A 20,767-nucleotide genomic window follows, 5' to 3' on the forward strand; every position below is an offset into this window, starting at 1 on the left:
CGATATAGTCCTTGAGCACGGCGGTACAACCGGTACGACCCTTGAGGACGACGGTACAACGGGTACGACCCTTGAGCACGACATTACAACCGGTACGACCCTTGAGCACGACGGTACAACCGGTACGACCCTTGAGCACGACGGTACAACCGGTACGACCCTTGAGCACGACGGTACAACCGGTACGACCCTTGAGCACGACGGTACAACCGGTACGACCCTTGAGCACGGCGGTACAACCGGTACGACCCTTGAGCACGACGGTACAACCGGTACGACCCTTGAGCACGACGGTACAACCGGTACGACCCTTGAGCACGACGGTACAACCGGTACGACCCTTGAGCACGACGGTACAACCGGTACGACCCTTGAGCACGACGGTACAACCGGTACGACCCTTGAGCACGACGGTACAACCGGTACGACCCTTGAGCACGACGGTACAACCGGTACGACCCTTGAGCACGACGGTACAACCGGTACGACCCTTGAGCACGGCGGTACAACCGGTACGACCCTTGAGCACGACGGTACAACCGGTACGACCCTTGGGTATGATAACCTAGCCTTTGACCTGATCGTTAAGGTCAGGCGTCGTGACTGTATATGAATGTTGTGGTTCAGTCAGTCAGTTTCCTTAGGCTCACCTGCTCACCTTCTGCTGGTTGCTACCTACAATAAGGATCATCACGTCAAAGACAATCATTACTGTCTATAAAACCGCTTCAGCGACGTGTAAACTTTAGAAAAAAAAAAATGAATACGTTTTGAATGTAGATATTGATGGCTTTCGTGATGTGAGATGATTCTCTCTCTCTCTCTCTCTCTCTCTCTCTCTCTCTCTCTCTCTCTCTCTCTCTCTCTCTCTCTCTCTCTCTCTCTAAAAAACGTTTGTGAGCCGACGGTTTTCGAGAAATCGTTCCCCGTCATCATGTTCATCTATTTCTCGATCCGCCTCTCATCTTCTCTCTCGATGAATATTGTAAATAATGATGAGAGAGAGAGAGGGTGAGTGGTCGCCCTACTCCCCCGTGGCTGGGTTCATGAGGAGGACAAAGTGCTCCCCCAGGGTGAGTGCTGAACCCACCCGGATTTAAGCAAAAATCCAGCTGAGTTTAGAAAGCTGGTGCGGGTGGCCTGCTAGCTAACGCCGCCCTTGGGCACCGGGTGTGCGACACTTCAGTGTAAAAATGATTCCAGTTGTGTAATGACACTTAGACGAGAGGGCCATCGACTCTACACACACACACACACACACACACACACACACACACACACACACACACACACACACACACACACACACATACACACACACACACACACACACACACACGGGTCTTTACGTTACGGTGGATGATGATCTGACCATGAGTCAGCATGGGTGAGTTCGAATCCTGAGCGTAGTAGTCAGCCCACAGCTAATTCTGGATGTTCATCCTCCCGTTGGTACAGGTCGATAAATGGGTACCTGGCTGGTGTGTGTGTGTGTGTGTGTGTGTGTGTGTGTGTGTGTGTGTGTGTGTGTGTGTTGCGGCAGGGGTGTGGCCAGAGGGTGAAGAGGCAGGATGTGGTCAGTAGGTGTAGAGGCAGGGTGTGGCCAGAGGGTGTACAGGCAGGGTGTGGCCAGAGGGTGTACAGGCAGGGTGTGGCCAAGGTGCAGAGGCACGATGTGGTCAGAGGGTGTAGAGGAAGGGTGTGGGAGCCAAAGGGTGTAGGAGCCAGAGCCAGAGGGAGGGTGTTGGCGGAAGGTAACCCAAGCCAGGAGATAAACTCGATCACCGTTGGAGAGATGGCAAGGGAGAGGGGGAGGAGGAGGAGGGCAGGGGGATGGGGAGGTGATGGTGGAGGGATAGTGGGAGAGTGGGAGGAGGCCATATGATCATCATCCTCCAAGCCCAACTGCGCACAGAGAGAGAGAGAGAGAGAGAGAGAGAGAGAGAGAGAGAGAGAGAGAGAGAGAGAGAGAGAGAGAGAGAGAGAGGGAGGAGGGACGCTATGGACACTGAAATGTAGGTCACTCGAGGATATCATAGCTGGTATGGCGCGGGGAGGGGGAGATGACCATCGGTGCTATGAGGAGGGCACGAAGACCTGGAAGGAGAGAGGAAGAGAGGAGGGAGGGAGGGAGGGAGACGGAGGGTGAGGTAGGGAGGGAGACGGAGGGAGGGAGGGAGGGACACGTCGGTTGGAAAGGGAAATAAGCAGATCAAGTGAGGGAGGCAGGACACAGGATGGGGAGGAGCGTTGGCGAGGCAGATGTAGGTCACCTGGGGTGGTGCAGGAGCCGTGTGTACACACACACACACACACAGAGCAAGATATACAGATATAGAATGACAAGACTATACTTCTATGTCTCTGCTGTATGTGGATATACAGATATAGAATGACAAGACTATACTTCTATGTCTCTGCTGTATGTGGATATACAGATATAGAATGACAAGACTATACTTCTATGTCTCTGCTGTATGTGGATATACAGATATAGAATGACAAGACTATACTTCTATGTTTCTGCTGTATGTGGATATACGTACATGTGCGATTGTGTATGTACATACTTGTGTGTTTGAGTACATATACGTGTTTGTGATTACCGTTTGTCTGTTACGGGGAGAGGGGCTTTACACTGTGTTGCCCCAACTCTTTATCACGTATATATACCACGTCTTAACCTTACTTATACGTACGTATACACACCCAAACTTACGCCAAGTACCCATTCGTAGGCCAGTCTTAGTAGGGGGAGGATGAATAGTAGGGTTGGTTGAGTCATCGGTGGCCCTCTCCAGGATTCGAACCTTGGACTGTGCGAGTTCGTAGGTCGCTGCGCTAAACCACAACACTAAGGAGCCTCAGAATCCTACATTCTGCCTGGCGTATCCTCCACGTAAGCCTGAGCAAGGGATCTGTGCACTAGTACAAGAAGCAGGTATGCTTGTAAAAGCTACACCAGGTAACACGTGACACAAATACCAGTTACAAATACTAGTTACAAAGATACCAGGTAGTAAACAGACCAGGTACCAGATAGTAAACAGAACAGGTACCAGATAGTAAACAGAACACGTACCAGGTAGTAAAGAGAACAGGTACCAGGTAGTAAACAGAACAGGTACCAGGTAGTAAACAGAACACGTACCAGGTAGTAAAGAGAACAGGTACCAGGTAGTAAACAGAACAGGTACCAGGTAATAAAGAGAATAGGTACAAGGTAGTAAAGAGAATAGGTACCAGGTAGTAAACAGAACAGGTACCAAGTAATAAACAGAACAGGTACCAGGTAGTAAACAGAACAGGTACCAAGTAATAAACAGAACAGGTACCAGGTAGTAAACACAACAGGCACCAGGTAGAAAAGAGAATAGGCACCAGTTAGTAAACACAACAGGTACCAGGTCGTAAACAGAACAGGTACCAGGTAGTAAACAGAACAAGTACCTGATATCGTAGGTCAAAACTATCACACGGAAAACAGATACCACAAATGAAAACAGTTTCAGAGGTCAATATATTCTTGCCTGTAGCTAAATTACGACACATTCACCGACTGTAACTTCCTTAGAAAGCTGATGGCATTAAATGCTGTTACGAGTTCATACCAGAATGACATATACGACTGACATTAACACAGTCAATAGATTTATGTTATGTTTCTGATATTTCTTTTTTCTTCATTCTTTGTCTTTGTCTTTCATTACATGTGTAATATCTGACGAAAGTTCCCTTCTTTCAGTCCGGTTGAAATCCCCTTTCAGCCTGAGCTCTTTCAGCATGACTGAAGCTTCGTTTCGATCTGGTAGTAACTCCCTCTGAGTTTGAGATCCTTCAGTCTGATTGAGGTCCTCCTTCATAGGAATATATATATATATATATATATATATATATATATATATATATATATATATATATATATATATATATATATATATATATATATATATATATATATTCCTATGAGTCCACGGGGAAAATGAAACACGATAAGTCCCAAGTGCACTTTCGTGTCATAATCACATCATCAGGGGAGACACAAGAGAGAAATATAAGTCAGTTGATATACATCGAAGAGACGAAGCTGGGACGCCAATTCCACGTGGCGGAGCTGGAGGGTGTGCGACGTGGTAACATGGGCCTCCCGGATCTGCTTTCACTTTTCGAAGGGTCGATTGACCTATATTCGGCAGCACACCCGAGAGGAGGCGTCACACGGCCGGTCGGAGGGGAGGGCGCGGCAGGCAGGCAGGAGGGGGGTCGTTGAGCGGCAATGGGAGGGTGACAGAGGCGGAGGTGGGGAGCGGTGGTCTTCAGCCCCACCCCAACCCAGTGGTGTTGTTTGGGGGAAGGAAACTGGTTGGAAAGACCAGCAAATACCCAGGTCTTTGTTTGTGTGTGTGTGTGTGTGTGTGTGTGTGTGTGTGTGTGTGTGTGTGTGTGTGTGTGTGTGTGTGTTCATATACATCTGCACATACATTCGTGTACACATATGTATTATACATATTTCAGTGTCAGAACGTACACACGTACGCACATACTCTGAGTTACGAGACGAGAGGTGAAGCCTTACGTATAGTCTGCCCACAACATAAGAAAGAAGACCACAGCAGACATGATGACTTCATCACAGCAGACATGATGACTGCATATTCGTTTCCAAGCGACCCTGACAACGTCAACCTAAGGTAGTTCTATGATGCTGGGATGAGAGGCAGAACCAGAGGCCACAACTGGCGATGAGACAAGAGAAGTATTACAGAGGAACGTCAGGAAACTGAGACAGCCAATGGGAAATTAAAAACGCTTTGTGGCGCAAGACACAAAGAGATGAGGTGAGGGGGGCGCCGGCCAACGGGTGTTACGTTCTCCAACCAACCCTCCCTCCCCCTCAGTCACCCACCCTCCTTCCATGAAGAGATATGTAGGTATCAGCTGACCCCAGCGAAGTCTTCGAGTAGTCAGCCATAACATAATCACCAGCAAAGACATCAGCCTTAGTGAGAAGCCTCAGTGGTCTGAAGACTTCCTCGGTGACCTTCGTCAGTCTGTACGCTTCCTAGGGGGTCGTCTTCATTTCCTGTGGCGATCCCAAAGACACAGGTGAGATCGTTGTGTTTCTTCATCCTACCGACGGTTCCCTGAGGGATGAAGCACTGCCTCGATGGAGGGAAGAGTCCGTCGACGAATATGACGTTAGGATCATCGTAGGCAACTGCTCCACACGACCACGTCGCGTCCCAAAACACCAGTGGCAGTCTCCGGGACTGGACCACCGTGTCTACCAAGTCACCATCTACCGAGTCAGGACTGCAGTCATACACATCAGCGTGGCTTCCCAGCATAACTCACCCTTTGCTGCCTCACTAGATCTCAGTCTCCTCCATATATATATATATATATATATATATATATATATATATATATATATATATATATATATATATATATATATATATATATTCCTAAATTCCTCAATTCGCTGGTGTCTTGCATCTCCATCCATGATGTCATACCCCCCTGTTCCCCCAGTATCCCTTCCCCTTGTACTAACCCCTATAGCAACCTCCTCCCCCCCACCTTTCCCCCCAACACCACACCCAACTACACCATTCAGCCAAGAAGGATGTCCTGGAACTTTCTCTACAATTATGGTTGACGTAGGAGTCTGTGTTTGTGTGTGTGTGTGTGGGTCTTGTCCCAAAGTGGGTGATGCTCTCTCTCTCTCTCTCTCTCTCTCTCTCTCTCTCTCTCTCTCTCTCTCTCTCTCTCTCTCTCTCTCTCTCTCTCTCTCTCTCTCTCTCTCTCTCTCTCATTCCGTCCCAGCGGCCACGAAACAAACGTTGGAAGACACGTACGTATGTCACTGGACAAAGCTCGAACCACTGGCAATGTCCTTTGAGGTACCTGGTTCAGCGATAGATGGGGGGAGGAGGGGTAGGACTGGGCACTGAAAAGGAGAGCGTAAGGAGAGGGAGGGAGGGGGAGGGAGGGAGGACGTGGGAGAGGGAGGTGAGAGGGGAGGGAGGGTAGGAGCACGTGAGAGGGAGAGTGGCTCCACGTGGCTTTCATATTCCCTTCCCACACCCTCCCTGTCGGCGTCCTGAACGGCTGAGGAGATCGTTGTGTGAGGGTGAGGCAGCGGGGACACGGCCGCTGGCGGGAGTTGGGGCGTGGGATGCACTCTTGGACGGGCTGGTGCTTGTGCAAAGAAGAGAAGCTCTGGGAAAGTGTGTGTGTGTGTGTGTGTGTGTGTGTGTGTGTGTGTGTGTGTGAGTGTGTGTACTTACCTACGAGTACTTACGGAGAGAAGTTGCCGTGGACTGAGGCTAGCGCGTAGCACTCACCACAGGAAGTGTACCTTACGAGTACCAACATCCCAACGCAGGGTTCCAGTACTTTGTCTAAAACAGTGTGGGTCGATCCTATTATGACACATGTATTGCTCTCAAGTTGGGGGTAACGTAAAAAAAAATATATTTATATTTCTTTGGTGATATTTCCATTTTGTCATGGAAACATGGCTACCAACAGAAGAATGAAATCATCTAGCCACCAGCCACATACTTCCTTGCATTATGTTTACAATTTGCAAGATTTTACTTTAGTTTACCTTGGAATGACAACGTAAGATCATATCATTTCCAGTGGTTGAGTACATGGAGGAAATGCAAAGAATAAACAGTAAATATGTACTAACTGGAGCTGGTTTTTATCAATTCTCTTGTTATCAAGCCTGAAAATGTGAACGGAAAATATAGCTAAGACCAGTAAAGGCCCTCGTCCCGTTATGATAATAGCCGTGTCAACAGTTACATACATACCAGGTCAGTGGGGTAATGTAGTTTGTATCACAGCAGATACTTTGGTGAACTGTGTGTGTGTCTCTCCCTCCAGGGTAGGTGGCCTTCTCCTGTAGCTGTTCCGTGTCCTGCCCACACTGTCATTCATCTGCCTTTAAGCAATTATCAAGACGTTCCTCCTGTCTTCAAGCAATACTTGATAGTCTTTAATGGGTGCTTTAAATCACTGTAACTGCCTCAAGAAAAATGTGGTAATGCTGGATGATTGTCAGTAACTCTGTCAATCTCTCCTGAAGGTGGAATGATGATTGGAAAATGGCTGATGTTTTTATGCCCCAGCGTCGTTATGAGATTTTGATAAGACTTATGTGCCATCAGGTCGTGTGAGGCAACCAGTCAAGTCGGTCAGCCAATGAGCCAGTTATCAATACATTTCTACAGACCGAATTAAGAATGCAAGATGCATTCGAACTATTTTGCTTTACCCTCTGCAATGTCTAGGTTATGCTGGCCATCCCTGTGTGCTGCCCAAGGGTGTACTTCCTCGATATATCTTACTGGAGGGGGGCAGGGGGGCGTGGGGGACTTGCCAGAGACATACAGCCTCTGGTCACTTTCCTGTGGCGTAATGCTTGGGGCACTTCCCGAGAATAAATCACTGTATTGCCTACTGGTCATGCGGTAGGAAAGTACACCTCATTAATAGTCCTCTATAGGCTACTGTCCAAGTACCTCTCTAAGACACTGTCGGGGACGGTCATCTAATCCTTTCCAGAAATGTGTCTTCAGGACACACACAGATCTGGCGCCTGGTTGCTGCCAACGTGAAGGAGACAAGCTCTCCTTCCTTCCTTCACTCGGTCACAACTCTTCCTTGAACACTGGGTCTCGACGGAGAAAGTTGTAAACCCTCCTGTTGTTGTCTGGTCAGGAACTCCTCATCAGATTAAGATGTGTTTATAGTTAACTTTATCTTTCCAACGAGGTGTGACATGTAGGGTCCCGGATCCAGCCTTTTTCGTTCTAAAACGTAATGTTCGTTATAACATTAACTTGTTCTTCGTGAATGTAAGATTGTTATCTTTCTTTCTTTTTCTCACTTCAGTCAGTTTTTGGTGTGTGTGTGTGTGTGTGTGTGTGTGTGTGTGTGTGTGTTGTGTGACGTCATCGTCGCCTTGCGTCATTAACGCTACAGATCTGGAAATATTCCAGCGACGTCTCGGGTCCAGGAGTAGCAAGGCGTCCCTGCTGGCCTTGCCCAAGACGCGTGGCTCAGGTGCTCCCATAACGTCAGGTTGTCGTGTTGTGTGTGTGTGTGTGTGTGTGTGTGTGTGTGAGACCCATCCATGTGCGGTGCCCTGGATCACATCCACCTGACGTGCCCTGGGTCACATTCACCTGACATGCCCTGGGTCACATTCCTCTCCAGCAGTGTTTGATTTTGAAGCATAAATACCCGTCTCTTTTTGTTTTCTCCTTAAACGAGATTTATCCAGAAATGTAATCAAATTATGATGACTTGTGTGACGATGATGATCAATGTTATGAAGGTAATCCACATCGTTTTCTGTAAGTCTTTTATTTTTTGTCTTCAGAAATTATAGACGAAAACAAAAGTCGTTCCTTCTCTCGCTCCTTTCCCTTTAGCGTTGCGTCAGCTGAGCGCCCTTGCTTCACACACCGTGACACGCGCGTGCAGCTCACGCGCCCAGCCTCGGTCAAAATAAGGCAACAACCTTGCATTTAATGATGCAGTAATTACACTTTCCCAACATGAACACTGAGCTGTAATTGGCTCGGATTTCGAAGAAGGGAGGAGGGCGAAGGGGGAGGTGGTGCGTTACGGTGCGTGACGGAGGTGTTTAGAGTTGGTGAAAGTGCGTGGTATTGCACGGTCGTTAGAGTGTGTGATGAGGCAGACTACATCTTTTTCAGATTATTGATAAAAAAGAATTGAAAATAACTCAATATTCTCAACAACATTATACAATTACACACTAAACCGAATATTTTCTTAATTCACGCATTCAGATATTCTTAAACAACCATCTAACAGTTGTGTAGATAATTGCAAACTAGAAATCTATTCTAATGGAAGGGCGGTGGCATGAATTAGTATCTGTACGGGTAGGCAGCCATGACCGACGCATGAGTTGATGATCAGAACCAGACATGAACACATGACCATGCAGCGCGATGCATGACATCGTCCCAGAATACAGTTTACATGATTAAGACGATCAGATATGCAATCAAAGTGACTACTATGAGAGCCAGGAAATCTATAGATACCGATAATAGGATATGGCAGTTATCTTTTATAATCTATCTCTCTTGCTCACCGAATTTCCACTCATTAACCCCCTCCAGAAATATAGAATCCTAAACCCCTCCCATTCTCACAACCCGTTCAGCCAGTCAGCACTCCTGCAAACCCTGCAAGAAAACCCTTCCAGTTGTCTTCATCGCTCAGAAACCCCTCCCAGAGGCTTCCTCTCTCAGGCCTCCCCCCTACAACCGACACTCAGGAAAGGTATGTTCTTCATCAAGTGGTGTGAGACGACTATGATCATTGATCTTCAGCATATGATCACGAATGCCTACATTAGGAAGGCGTTCGATAAGAACGCCCGTTCGAACGTAACTCTCACCTTCCCAGAGTTTGATAACGCTCACCCACTCCTCCTGACACGATAGACAGTATATCTCTAAGGGTCTGAGGGACATGTGTGGTGGAGATATATCACTAGCTCACATCCGTCAACCTTAACGAGGGGCGGAGGGGCATCGTGTGAGGGTTGGAGGGGCATCGTGCGAGGGGCGGGAGGGCATCGTGCTAGGGGCGGAGGTGGCATCGTGCGAGGGGCGGAGGTGGCATTGTGCGAGGGGCGGAGGGGCATCGTGCGAGGGGCGGAGGTGGCATTGTGCGAGGGGCGGAGGGGCATCGTGCGAGGGGCGGAGGTGGCATCGTGCGAGGGGCGTATAGGCATGAGCGAGGGTGGAGGGGCATCGTGATGTTAGGCTGAGTTAGGCGTTCGCTGCTGGAGGTGTTGTCCTTCAGGAGACCTTGTGTACGTGTAGTGGTTGGGATGTGGTGAGATATCCCGTGGGCAGGCCAGGGTTATTTGCTCTCTCTCTCTCTCTCTCTCTCTCTCTCTCTCTCTCTCTCTCTCTCTCTCTCTCTCTCTCTCTCTCTCTCTCTCTCTCTCTCTCTCTTACACACACACACACACACACATAACCACAGATGTATACGCTTGATGTACCGCGTGTATACCATGCGGATCTAACATTCCGAGGGGAAAAAATATGGGCTTGTGCAAGAAGGGAATTGACCAGAGAGAGAGAGAGAGAGAGAGAGAGAGAGAGAGAGAGAGAGCCCTCTCACTGGCATGACACACACGGTCATGTTGCAATCCTGAACACAGAGCAGCATCGAACAAGACTTTAGCAATACAGTTTCTTTGCATGTGTATAAGGTCACGTATACAAGACTGAGTGTTATTGGCTCTGAAGCTCATGACGTCATACAGATAGCCTGATTCTGATTGGCTGTACAGATCGTGAAATGACGCCCTCAAGCCCTGGTTGGTGCCTGGTGGTGGTTGCTGACACTGACGTAAGATTGACAAGTCAAAGAACAAAGGACATGACAGAAGCAGTGAGAATGGTAATGGTTACTGGAGTTGATAATTGCATTATTCCATCTTTATTGATTCATTGCGACTCATGGAACAAGACTGTAGCATTAGTAGTGGTCAGAGCAGCAAGGACAGAACAGCCAGAACAGCTCCGGTGTTACAGGTAACTGTGGGGGTGTGATGACTTTACGGAAGGATGAACAGCTAGGATGGTTGAGAGCCGATTGTCCAGTTCTGGTTTCGAGCACGAGTGGAGCCGTGCATGGCCCATAGTCAGCAACTCTAATAAGTCTACCACAGAAACTATATATGTGTGTGTGTGTGTGTGTGTGTGTGTGTGTGTGTGTGTGTGTGTAATGGTTATATTTCACAAACATTTTACAAAGAAAGGAAAAAATGAGCAACTCAGTTGACCCAGGAAGCTCCCGCAGTTCGGCAACACGAGGTGTGCTCCACCCTACATGTAATTAATGATTAATCACTGCGATCTAAACACACTTCCTGTACGTCGCCCGCCAGGTGTCTCTTAATCAGAGTGACCAAACACCTGCGTCTCCTTCTTCCGTGTGTGACTCGCATATATACACGACCACTCAGCTCCCTGAGGCTCTGGCGTTGGCGTCCAAGGGCAGGTGACTAAGTCGACGCGACACCCGGCCGAGCTCTCTGGCTGAGTTCGATGATACGACGTCGAGTTCGATGATACGACGTCCAGGAGTTAAGGGTTCTGGGTCTTTGGAAAGCGTCGGCCGTAGCCAGATTGAAGAGGGACAGCATCTTGAGAGAACATCTCTCTCTTTCTTCATCTTAGGAAAGCCAGAAAGATAATGGTGATAATAGAATCTCAGATTTGGGCTTGAAGTTGTGTATTTGAGGACGTGTGAAGCAGGGGAAGGAGTAGCTTGTAGGAGGAGACGTCAGGAGCCGTAGGGTCAACGAGATGGTACAGAGGCTGGTGTTGGTGTGGGTCGTACTGGCTTCTGTCTCACAGGTGAGCTGTCTTAATGAGTTACCCAATTCATCTGCTGTTTCAGCTCTGAAATTAGTAATCGATTTTCCTCTCCTTCTTTTAAGTCATTTGAGATACTTGTTGGGTTCGTAGTGTCACATATATATATCTATACCTCGGCGCTGGACGATTACTCACACCCCTAGAGGGATTCCGTAAGAAAGAGTGTGGCAGTGATATCGGAGTGCATGGCTCAGTCACCGAGCAGTAGTCTATCAGCTTATGACCAATGTCAATAGATAGAAAATATTTTATTCTCACATGCACTTAGTATACGAGCAAGAGAGGTAAGTCAATGTTCAGTACAGTATCTACAGCTGAGATGAGGGTCTTAACGTGTGATGGGCGGGTGAGTTTACGCGTCTCGTGTCGTCTCTCCAGACTTGGGCCCGGGCGGGGAAGCATTACTCGCTCCCCTATTGGTACGACGAGCTCCTTGACGCCCTTGCGAGGCCTGTAGCGGAGGGCCACGAGGAGGACCGCCTCCTCACCAACAACACCGCAGAGAGCGGAGGAGGTCGAGGAGGAGGAGGAGGAGGAGGAGGAGGACGAGGAGGTCATCCTTTAAGAGACGCCTCCACTGCTGCCGTTACCATTGGCGGTGGTACTCAAAGCAAGACCTCTGTACCCCCGCCAGAGCCAACCACGACCACAGCAGCTGCCACAACCACCTTCAGAGCAGCAACCATAACTCCGACCACCATTGCCACAGTCACCGAGCCTTCGACAGTGAGTAAGTACCAACAGCAGCAGAAGTAAGTATACAGTTAGCCCTCCAAACCATTGTATTCAAGAGGCCAGAGTGTCAGATATATCTACTGACAAAGAACGGTAGTTCTAGGCGATTAGTGAGTGTGTCCTCCTGTGTTTGCAGACTGCGGAGCCGTGGTCGATGGCGAGGTGGCGAGCCAGGGGGTCCTCACCACGCCGGGCTACCCGCAGCAATACGAACCTGGGCTCTCCTGCGCCTGGACCATCCGAGTTAGTGCTTCTCAGCCTTACGTCTGGTAGAAATTCTCTCTCTCTCTCTCTCTCTCTCTCTCTCTCTCTCTCTCTCTCTCTCTCTCTCTCTCTCTCTCTCTCTCTCTCTCTCTCTTACATGACTTATAGTAACAATAGATGCTATTGTACTGGAATGACGTCTGAGGGCAGCTCTTGTTTACCTCCCTCAGGGCGGGAAAGGGAAGCGCGTTCGTCTTGCGTTTGACGACTTCGAAGTGACGCAGACCGTCGGATGCAACGGCGACTACCTGCTGGTGTCACCCACAGGTCAGTGGCTAGGTGACCCCACAGGTGTCAGGTCAGTGTCCAGATGACCGTATTAGATTACAGGTCAATACCACATATTCCACCACTTAAGTCACAAGCACCTTGGTCAACATTACGAGCCTCAGGTCATCACTGCTGGTCAGAGATCACCCCCACACTTACCAGGTCAACATGACATAACCCCACAGGTCTCCCTTCAGTGTCTTCCCCGACCACAAACCTGACTTCACATTATCTAATTTGAAAACAGAACCTGATGAAGAAATCCTGCAGCGACCCCTCTTGCTTCTGTGATTGTGTCAGTATCTCTCACTCTCACTCGCTCTCCTACTTCCACAGGCTTCCCCAACGACACCAGCGCCGTCCACATGTGCGGCACGGACATCCCTGGGGAGTTCTTGAGCGACAAGGACACACTGTACGTGGAGTTTAGATCCAGTCCTGACGGTGACACCTGTCGGGGGTTCTCCGCCAGGTACTCGCTCGAGGAAGGTAAGTATATAAGGATGCCTCACCCTCTCACTTCTTTCTTTTCCTTTCTTCTTGAATTTCTCTCTTCCCTTTTCTCCTTCTTGTAATGAGACAGTTCTTGCACCTCATGAACAGTCTTTTTCTATCTATCTGTCTCTTGTACTTACATTTATCTTTTACCCTTTCTATTCTAATTAGTCTTTTGATATATATATTCTTCTTTCCAAAAGTCCTTGCCTAACATAATTGATTTTGAATGTTTATAAAGAATGTGACATGTATGCTTCACATCAATAGATACAGTTGGTATATGACTTTCAACAGTCGTGGTGACGTGTGGCGACGAGGTATCCTTCCTGGAGTTCGATTTCGAGAACCCAGAATACCCACACCAAACCAAGAATGAAACGGGTCACTGTCAACTGACCATATCCCATGATTGTGAGGTCCCCATCTGCCAAGTAAGGTACGTCCCATAGATAATAGAAATATTATAGTTAGCCCTTAAATTACTTTTCTCTGATGAAGAAGATAAGCTGTTTTCTTTGATACTAGAATCTGTATGGGTAACTACAGAAAATAACTACCTATTTGACTTGTGCTTGTATTTATCAGGAACAAAAGGGGGAAGGTTCAAAATACATATGTGGATGTAATTCATGAATAAAAAAACTGTACACACATCAGAATTTTTCAACCAATTCACTTTTTCAACATACTTTTTCCAGTGCCATTTCGACAACAAGAGATTAAAAAAAAGATCTGCGACTTACTCAGGTCTTCATTCGCTATAAATCATCAGGGAATAAAGTACTACTTCAGCCGTCAATGATACACAAAGGAAGTTGTACAGTTTTGTGTTATCCTCAGAGTTCTACGTGTGTCTTGCTTATTTTGCCATTCTATAAATTTGTTTTGCTTATAACTTCCGGTGAAAATCGACCCATAGATTAATTAATCAATCGACGCAAAATAAGTATTATGCCTCACAAATCGTAAACTGTTACCGACCATTAAATTCATGGACGATATTATATGTGCATAAGCAACAAAAACTCATTGAATATTGTATGATCACTAATACTTCTATTCTTTTTTTTTTTTTTGTCTTTTGAGATAGTTTTTTTCTCCTCGTCATCATATAATCTAATATCGCTGCCATCAAACTTCATACTCTAAAAGAAAAAAGAATAACAGAACTCTGAAAAGCTGTCAAGGCTTAACCAACAAGATAGATATGATAAATGATATTTCCATGAAGGCAACCATTCAGAGACTGTACATTCGAGATAGCATATATTCAAGAAAGTAGACAAATGGAAACATATACCCAAAAAAGACACATTTAATGGTAAAATAGGACAAAACGAAAAAGAAATCTGAAACATACAGAAAACGGGACAATACGTATACATACGAGAATGTAAATAGATAAACATGTTATGGTGTCGTCATGTGTGAGTGAGTGAACCAGTTTCTTCGGACATTCCAGGGTAGACTTCCTGGAGCTGGAGCTACAGCCACCCGAGTATGGCAACTGTGACAGCGACCAGTTCATGGTGAGATCCAATGAGCCGGTGCCCGTCGTCTGCGGCAGCAACAGCGGCCAACACAGTGAGTCAATATTGCCAGCACCGACCGACGACGCTCGCTGACCGTATGTTGCCTTAAGGGAGGGACGCCAGACAGAACAGACATATTGGCGCTTGGGTCAACCAGGTTCTTGGATGACCAGATTTTGAATCCTTCCCGTCTCACAGGCGTAGGGGATATTTTGTAACTGACATGATATGATGAAAAGTAAAATTTAGTATTATTTAATGATAATCATAAGACCCATCATAAAAAGGAACTTGATTATTTTACTAATAGTTTAGTCTTGACCTATATTCTCAAGTTTGTATTGACCTATTGCCCTTTTTCTCTATTTCTCAATTCATCAGTTTTACTGTCTTGATTCCAAGTTCATCAAACTCCTTCATTACGTGTTTCTGATATACAAAGAATTATGAACCTAATCTTTAACGTCATACATGAAGGCGTCATATACATACTTAAGAAATATAGAATAAGTAACCAACGGAAAAATATATATCAATTCTCCTATGGCTGTAAATATCAGACCTTCATTTATCTCTTCTAATATCATCTAAGTAGCTGAATCAATTTTCCAGTTCTCTTGGTCATTGATAATTATTTCAAACGAATATTCGCTTTTCTTCTGTCTCTTCTCCTGGGCTGTTTGATTGGTTGGTTGGTTGGTTGGTTGATGCTGGTGGTGGTGGTGATGACGTCGTCCTTGGCGCCTGCGCAGTGTACGTGGATGTGACGGGCCGGGCCAGCACTAGCCTGCACGTCCTCACCTCCCCGATCTTCCCGAAGCCTGTGGGTCACATCACGGACCCTGACACAGGCGAGACCTTCCCGTGAGCATCTTTTATGTCTTGTTGTAGCACTGGAAGAGAGAGAGAGAGAGAGAGAGAGAGAGAGAGAGAGAGAGAGAGAGAGAGAGAGAGAGAGAGAGAGACTTCCCTTACTTTACGAGCATTTACTATGATATTTTGCCAAAAAGGCAGGGCCATAGCGCGTAGCGCTCACCGGAGGATAATCTTCTCTTTGCTGTCTGTATTTAGTCTCCTCACTCAGTGTAATAGTGTGTGTGTGTGTGTGTGTGTGTGTGTGTGTGTGTGTGTGTGTGTAGGATACTTGTAAAACTCCCTTAAAAATCCTACAGAGTTTTTGTAGGGACCTGTAAAGTGCCTCACTTGACTCCCTCCACCTCTCCACCTATCCATCCACTAGGCTCGAGTGGAGGTACGAGGTGGAGGACAACCGGAGGTGGAAGGTCCGAGTGAACCAGATCCCTTGTGACTGTGGCTATGACCACCTCAAGACCTCCAGCCCCAGGGGTGAGTAGCCCAGCGTCAGGTGGGACAGACCCACAGAGGGTGGTGGTGTATTTGCCTAGGAATCTATAGGGTGATCTTTGGTTTTGAATATTCGTGTTGGGTTCAAATATTCGTTTTAGGTACCTGATTCACTTGACTCACCCATCAACATACACCACACCTCTCCTCCTCCAGCACCCACTGGCTGCCTGCAGTACCACGTTGGCGTCCGGGAGACGGTGAGGAGCTTCAACTTCGACGGCAACAAACTGGACTTCGACCCTTGCTGGAACGGCACTGAGAGAGACTGCGGCAGGCGGGTCTGGACCGGTGAGAGGTGGTCATAACATGGGGGGTCACTAATGTGGGTTACAACTAGATAGTCACAACAAGGGGATCACAACTATGAGGTCACCTCAGGGGTTTTATTCTAGGCTTACTATGACTAATGACCCGGTACTTGGTTATCTTTGGCAGGTCACCTGAACAACCTGGACTACCATGTGTGTGTGCGGGTGGCTGAGGGTTACTGTGGCATCATGTACACCCCCACAGGCCGGGAGTCCTTCCTCCTCACAGGGGAGGCAAGCTACAACGGCTCCCACGAGAGGCTGAACCTCGTGAGTACCTGTGGCATTACTTATTCGTAATTACCTCTGTGGATTGAACGGGGAGGGTGTGTGTTGAGGGAGGGATCAGTCACTTGTTAGGTCTGTTCCACTGGATGAAGTCGGGTAGATGTGTACACCTCGTGTGTCATGAGGCAGTGACCAAATGTGTGGATCACACGTTTGGCATCTGATGTTGTCAGTGTTCACGAGCTGGTGTGTTGTTATCTGGTCCTGGTGTTGGGTAGTTCCACCGCAAATATAAGTTCTCTGCTTCATCATGAACTTCGGTTGAGGAGGAACTTAGACCGGGTGAAAAATTTTCATAATGTTCACATTGATTTCTTGTGATGTCCCACGTGTTATTCATTATCTTCCTGCCTGAATATTCTGCCACATTCTTCATCACTTAAGGAGACACCACTTATTGTTTTTGCCTCGTATTCCCCAAAGAAACCGTAATGTTATTTCCTTTTTATCTTTCTATCCTCCCCACTCATCTATTGGCCGTTCATGACCTTATTTTTTCTGGCCACATAGTTTGGGTCAGGTGGCTGCCAGTCCGACTACGTTCTGGTGCCCAAGAGTCGTACCCCCGGCGACAACGACCCCTGGAGCCACGACAGGTTCTGTGGCATGGCGCTCGGCAACTACGTCGAGGGACCGATCGTTAGTGAGTCGCTTCGAACAATTCGTTACCGAAAATATCATGAATTAAGCTCTATTACAAGCATTCTATTGGCCATAGATGTAATCCTTCATGAGATCATGATGCTCTCATTAAGCTAACTGTTCCCTCCACTTCACAGGCTACTCGACGCCCTTCTACATGCAGGTGAAGACGGACGCTGACGAGTTTTCGAGCAGCGCCGACCTGGAGAACCGAGGCTTCGAACTCGAATTCACGCAGCTCCCCTGCTCCGGGCCTTACCTTTTCAACTCCGACCAGAAGTTCAGCGGCTGAACTTACTCCTGACCACCGTCTCTGCCTGTACCTCCTGCGTCACCACAAACCAACCAACCTCACCACCTTCAACCAGACGACCTGTCGTACCGCAGTTAGACGAATCATGCTCTCTCTGCAACCCCATCCGAGCTGCTAGCCCGCCTTTACCATCACGTAGTCCAGAAATAAGAAGACATCCCTAAAAAGACGGATTAATCCGACATAAGATTTCGCCGCGGTATATGGCTGGATTGAAGTGTTGATCTCTGAGACCAAAGACGACAGCAACTTCAGCTCCGCTGCCGCTGTGAGAGGCTGGCTATGCACGACACGCTGGCCAGCCAGCTGTCACCTCTAACCACAGATAAGGAATCCACAATAATCCTACTGTTTGACCAAATCTACTGATATCCACTGAATCGATAGTAAGAACTATTATTACATCTAGTGTCGTTGAGGTAGTTAGAGGGGTAGAATTAGTAGTTACGGCCTTATTCTTAGTTAAGAGGTGTTACAATATATATATATCAAGATATGTTTCCTAGAATTTCATTTACTTGGGATGTCTATATATGTTTTCCGCATTATGATATCATTTCAGATATTATTTCCTAGTTGAGTTTATGTTCATTTATATTTTCCATTATTTTGTTTTTGCACAACAGTTTCAACACCAGGTTCTCTGAGACGTCCCTTCTTTACCCTTATTTAATCCCAGTGATTTGAAAAGATCAAAAGAATTTTTATTTTGTCTTGGTGTGAGATTAAAATCACAGAAAGCCTATGCATAATGCATGTGAAATATTCATTAAAGTACGTCCAAAATTTTCTGTAAATAATTATGTGGTAACAGTGTGAAGAAAACGAGGTTGTTACCTATACCACTTAGTGTGTGTGTATATATATATATATATATATATATATATATATATATATATATATATATTGTCTTCAGTAATCAGATATAAACATTATATACTGTCAGGCTGCATCACCATGAAATTCCATGATACAATACGAATCAATTGTTAATCTTAACATGTACTGTTATCTGAGGCTGAGTGAAAAGAAAATCTTTCACTTTGGCCAAACGAGGAAGGATGAAATGCCTGAACATTACCTGAAATATATACCTCTGCTTCGTCGCTTGCACAGATTTCACGATACAACACCATCAACGAATCGTCAGTTCGTGGCAATGATTTTTGAAGAGGCAAGAAGAACACTGGGAACCAGAGGAGAACGATGATCATGTGTTCACGCAAGCCACAACGTAACAACGGGAGAGGAATGTCCATAGAGTTATTATTAAGCCTGTGTCGAATCTCTGGTCTGATGGTCCTGATGTGAGGTACGTCCTACAGTGAGGATGTTTACAGGTGTAGACTACATAGATGATGTTGTTGACTTCGATCAGTGTAACCTAGATTGACCAAACATCATGTTGAGTTTCCCTTCTTCCTCCGTCACTTGAATCTAAAACACTCCCTCCTCCCCGCTTATCCCCACAGCCTTTCCTCCCCAAACTAATTCCCCGTCATCATCTCTTCCTTCTCCACCTCCTCCCCAAGCCAACCATCCCAACACCACCATCCCCCACCTTCCTTCCTTAACTCCCTAACAGCAAAAGCTCCTCCCCAATCCTCCTCCTCCTGTCAGTCAACCAACCATCTGGCACAACACAGTAGGCGACCCCCAAACCAGATTTTCCTGAGAGGCGGTAACACGAAGCCTTTGAGGAGGTGAGCGGATCAGGGTTAACATCTAAACATGACGGTGTCACAGGAGTTGCACCTGACCTTCCTCAGGTTTCAAGCTTGATGTCATAGTTCTCGACAGGTTTTGAGATAAGATGGTCTCTGTTTATCGCCTTTTACTCTCCTTCCGAGGGAAATATTGTTGGCCTTTTAGATGCCCGTGTTTATCTGGTCTTGTGAGTATCCTCTGAATGTCGTCTAAGATCTGGTTGACGTTGGTCAAAGATTCGACACTGAGATTGTTTCGACCCCAGTCTCATTCGGAATGAGTCAAAGCACTTGGTCTGTGTTCGGACTGAGAAACACGAGTATCTAAGGTTGCCGAGGCGGCTCGACAGCCCAGTCAGACATGAAGACACGACCAGAGACGCGACGGGCTGCTGCTGCTGCTGCTGCTGCTGCAGTGGAGGATTTTGTTTTACAGGTAACTGATAAAGGTCAGGCGAGGTTATCTGGGTCCACACACACACACACACACACACACACACACACACACACGTCATATTTTGGAAGAACTGATATCCATGATAAGAGTGTAACACAGTGTGTAAAGTTACATATATGACTAAGAAAGTGACTGACGAGGAAAGAGTGAGAGAGAGAGAGTTCCATCGAGTGACCCTTTTTATACCACTCCATAGTTTACACTAAGACGATTTTGCTCCAGTTATTTCATGAAGGTTCGACCCTGGAGCACAGTGGTACGACCCTTGTCCTTCACAAATCGATCCAAGATATATGAGCTATTATCGTATCAAACTGTACAGAACAACTAGAAACTCGAACCACTGCTTCAGTATGGTTCATTATCCCATGAACTCGATTTGTTCTTCTCCAAAAAGGTTTCAAAGTCTCGATTTATCATCGACAGTGTTATGTTACAACGCATTAAGACAACATCTTGATTCAGATATTAATTCAATGCTAAAATTATTATTCCGTGGGGGAATTAAGAGCTGTGTTACTAGATCTTAGCTCTGTAATACAACGAAAGTTATATTACATGCATTATAAATCAGGACCACCCAGTGGCGATGTTGTTGCTGGATTGGAGTTCTGATCTTCCTCACTTTTGATTTATCAATCTATCACACTATCTCCACCACCAACTACCTATACTTCGCATCCTGTTCATCCTTCCCTCATTCATACAGCGATAGATGCATTTCAGCTTAAGTGTATGAATTCAAACCATTCCTTCACGCTTGCGATGCCCGACCAAACTCATATGAGGTTCGGTGTAACGAGGTGGAACGGGTGGGGATAAGCCCCGCCCTCTCTACGTTGCTGACCAATTGCGTTTGAGATTTATTATAGATGCCAAGTCAAAATATGCCTAGATATATTATACATGAATACACTACGAAATGAA

The 20,767-nt window shown here is 46.7% G+C and overlaps 1 protein-coding gene across 1 annotated transcript; it reads left to right on the top strand.

Annotated features, from left to right (window-relative positions):
- The first annotated feature begins 11,036 nt into the window (after positions 1 to 11,036).
- On the top strand, positions 11,037 to 18,419 carry LOC139753944 (bone morphogenetic protein 1-like). The gene is made up of 13 exons (XM_071670904.1): positions 11,037 to 11,438; positions 11,838 to 12,189; positions 12,331 to 12,437; positions 12,629 to 12,725; positions 13,065 to 13,217; positions 13,521 to 13,662; positions 14,689 to 14,810; positions 15,511 to 15,622; positions 15,999 to 16,105; positions 16,280 to 16,414; positions 16,562 to 16,704; positions 17,233 to 17,365; positions 17,502 to 18,419. The coding sequence occupies exons 1-13, from the start codon at positions 11,388 to 11,390 to the stop codon at positions 17,654 to 17,656; spliced, it is 1,809 nt and encodes a 602-aa protein (XP_071527005.1). The 5' UTR covers positions 11,037 to 11,387; the 3' UTR covers positions 17,657 to 18,419.
- The last annotated feature ends 2,348 nt before the right edge of the window (positions 18,420 to 20,767 follow it).

The sequence above is a fragment of the Panulirus ornatus genome, chromosome 16 (assembly GCF_036320965.1).
Source record: "Panulirus ornatus isolate Po-2019 chromosome 16, ASM3632096v1, whole genome shotgun sequence".
NCBI lineage: Eukaryota > Metazoa > Arthropoda > Malacostraca > Decapoda > Palinuridae > Panulirus > Panulirus ornatus.

Coding starts and splice junctions, on each gene's coding strand:
- LOC139753944 (XM_071670904.1), top strand. CDS start 11,388: ATGGTACAGAGGCTGGTGTTGGTGTGGGTCGTACTGGCTTCTGTCTCA. Junction 11,439..11,837: donor TACTGGCTTCTGTCTCACAG/GTGAGCTGTCTT, acceptor TCGTCTCTCCAG/ACTTGGGCCCGGGCGGGGAA. Junction 13,663..14,688: donor GTCCCCATCTGCCAAGTAAG/GTACGTCCCATA, acceptor CGGACATTCCAG/GGTAGACTTCCTGGAGCTGG.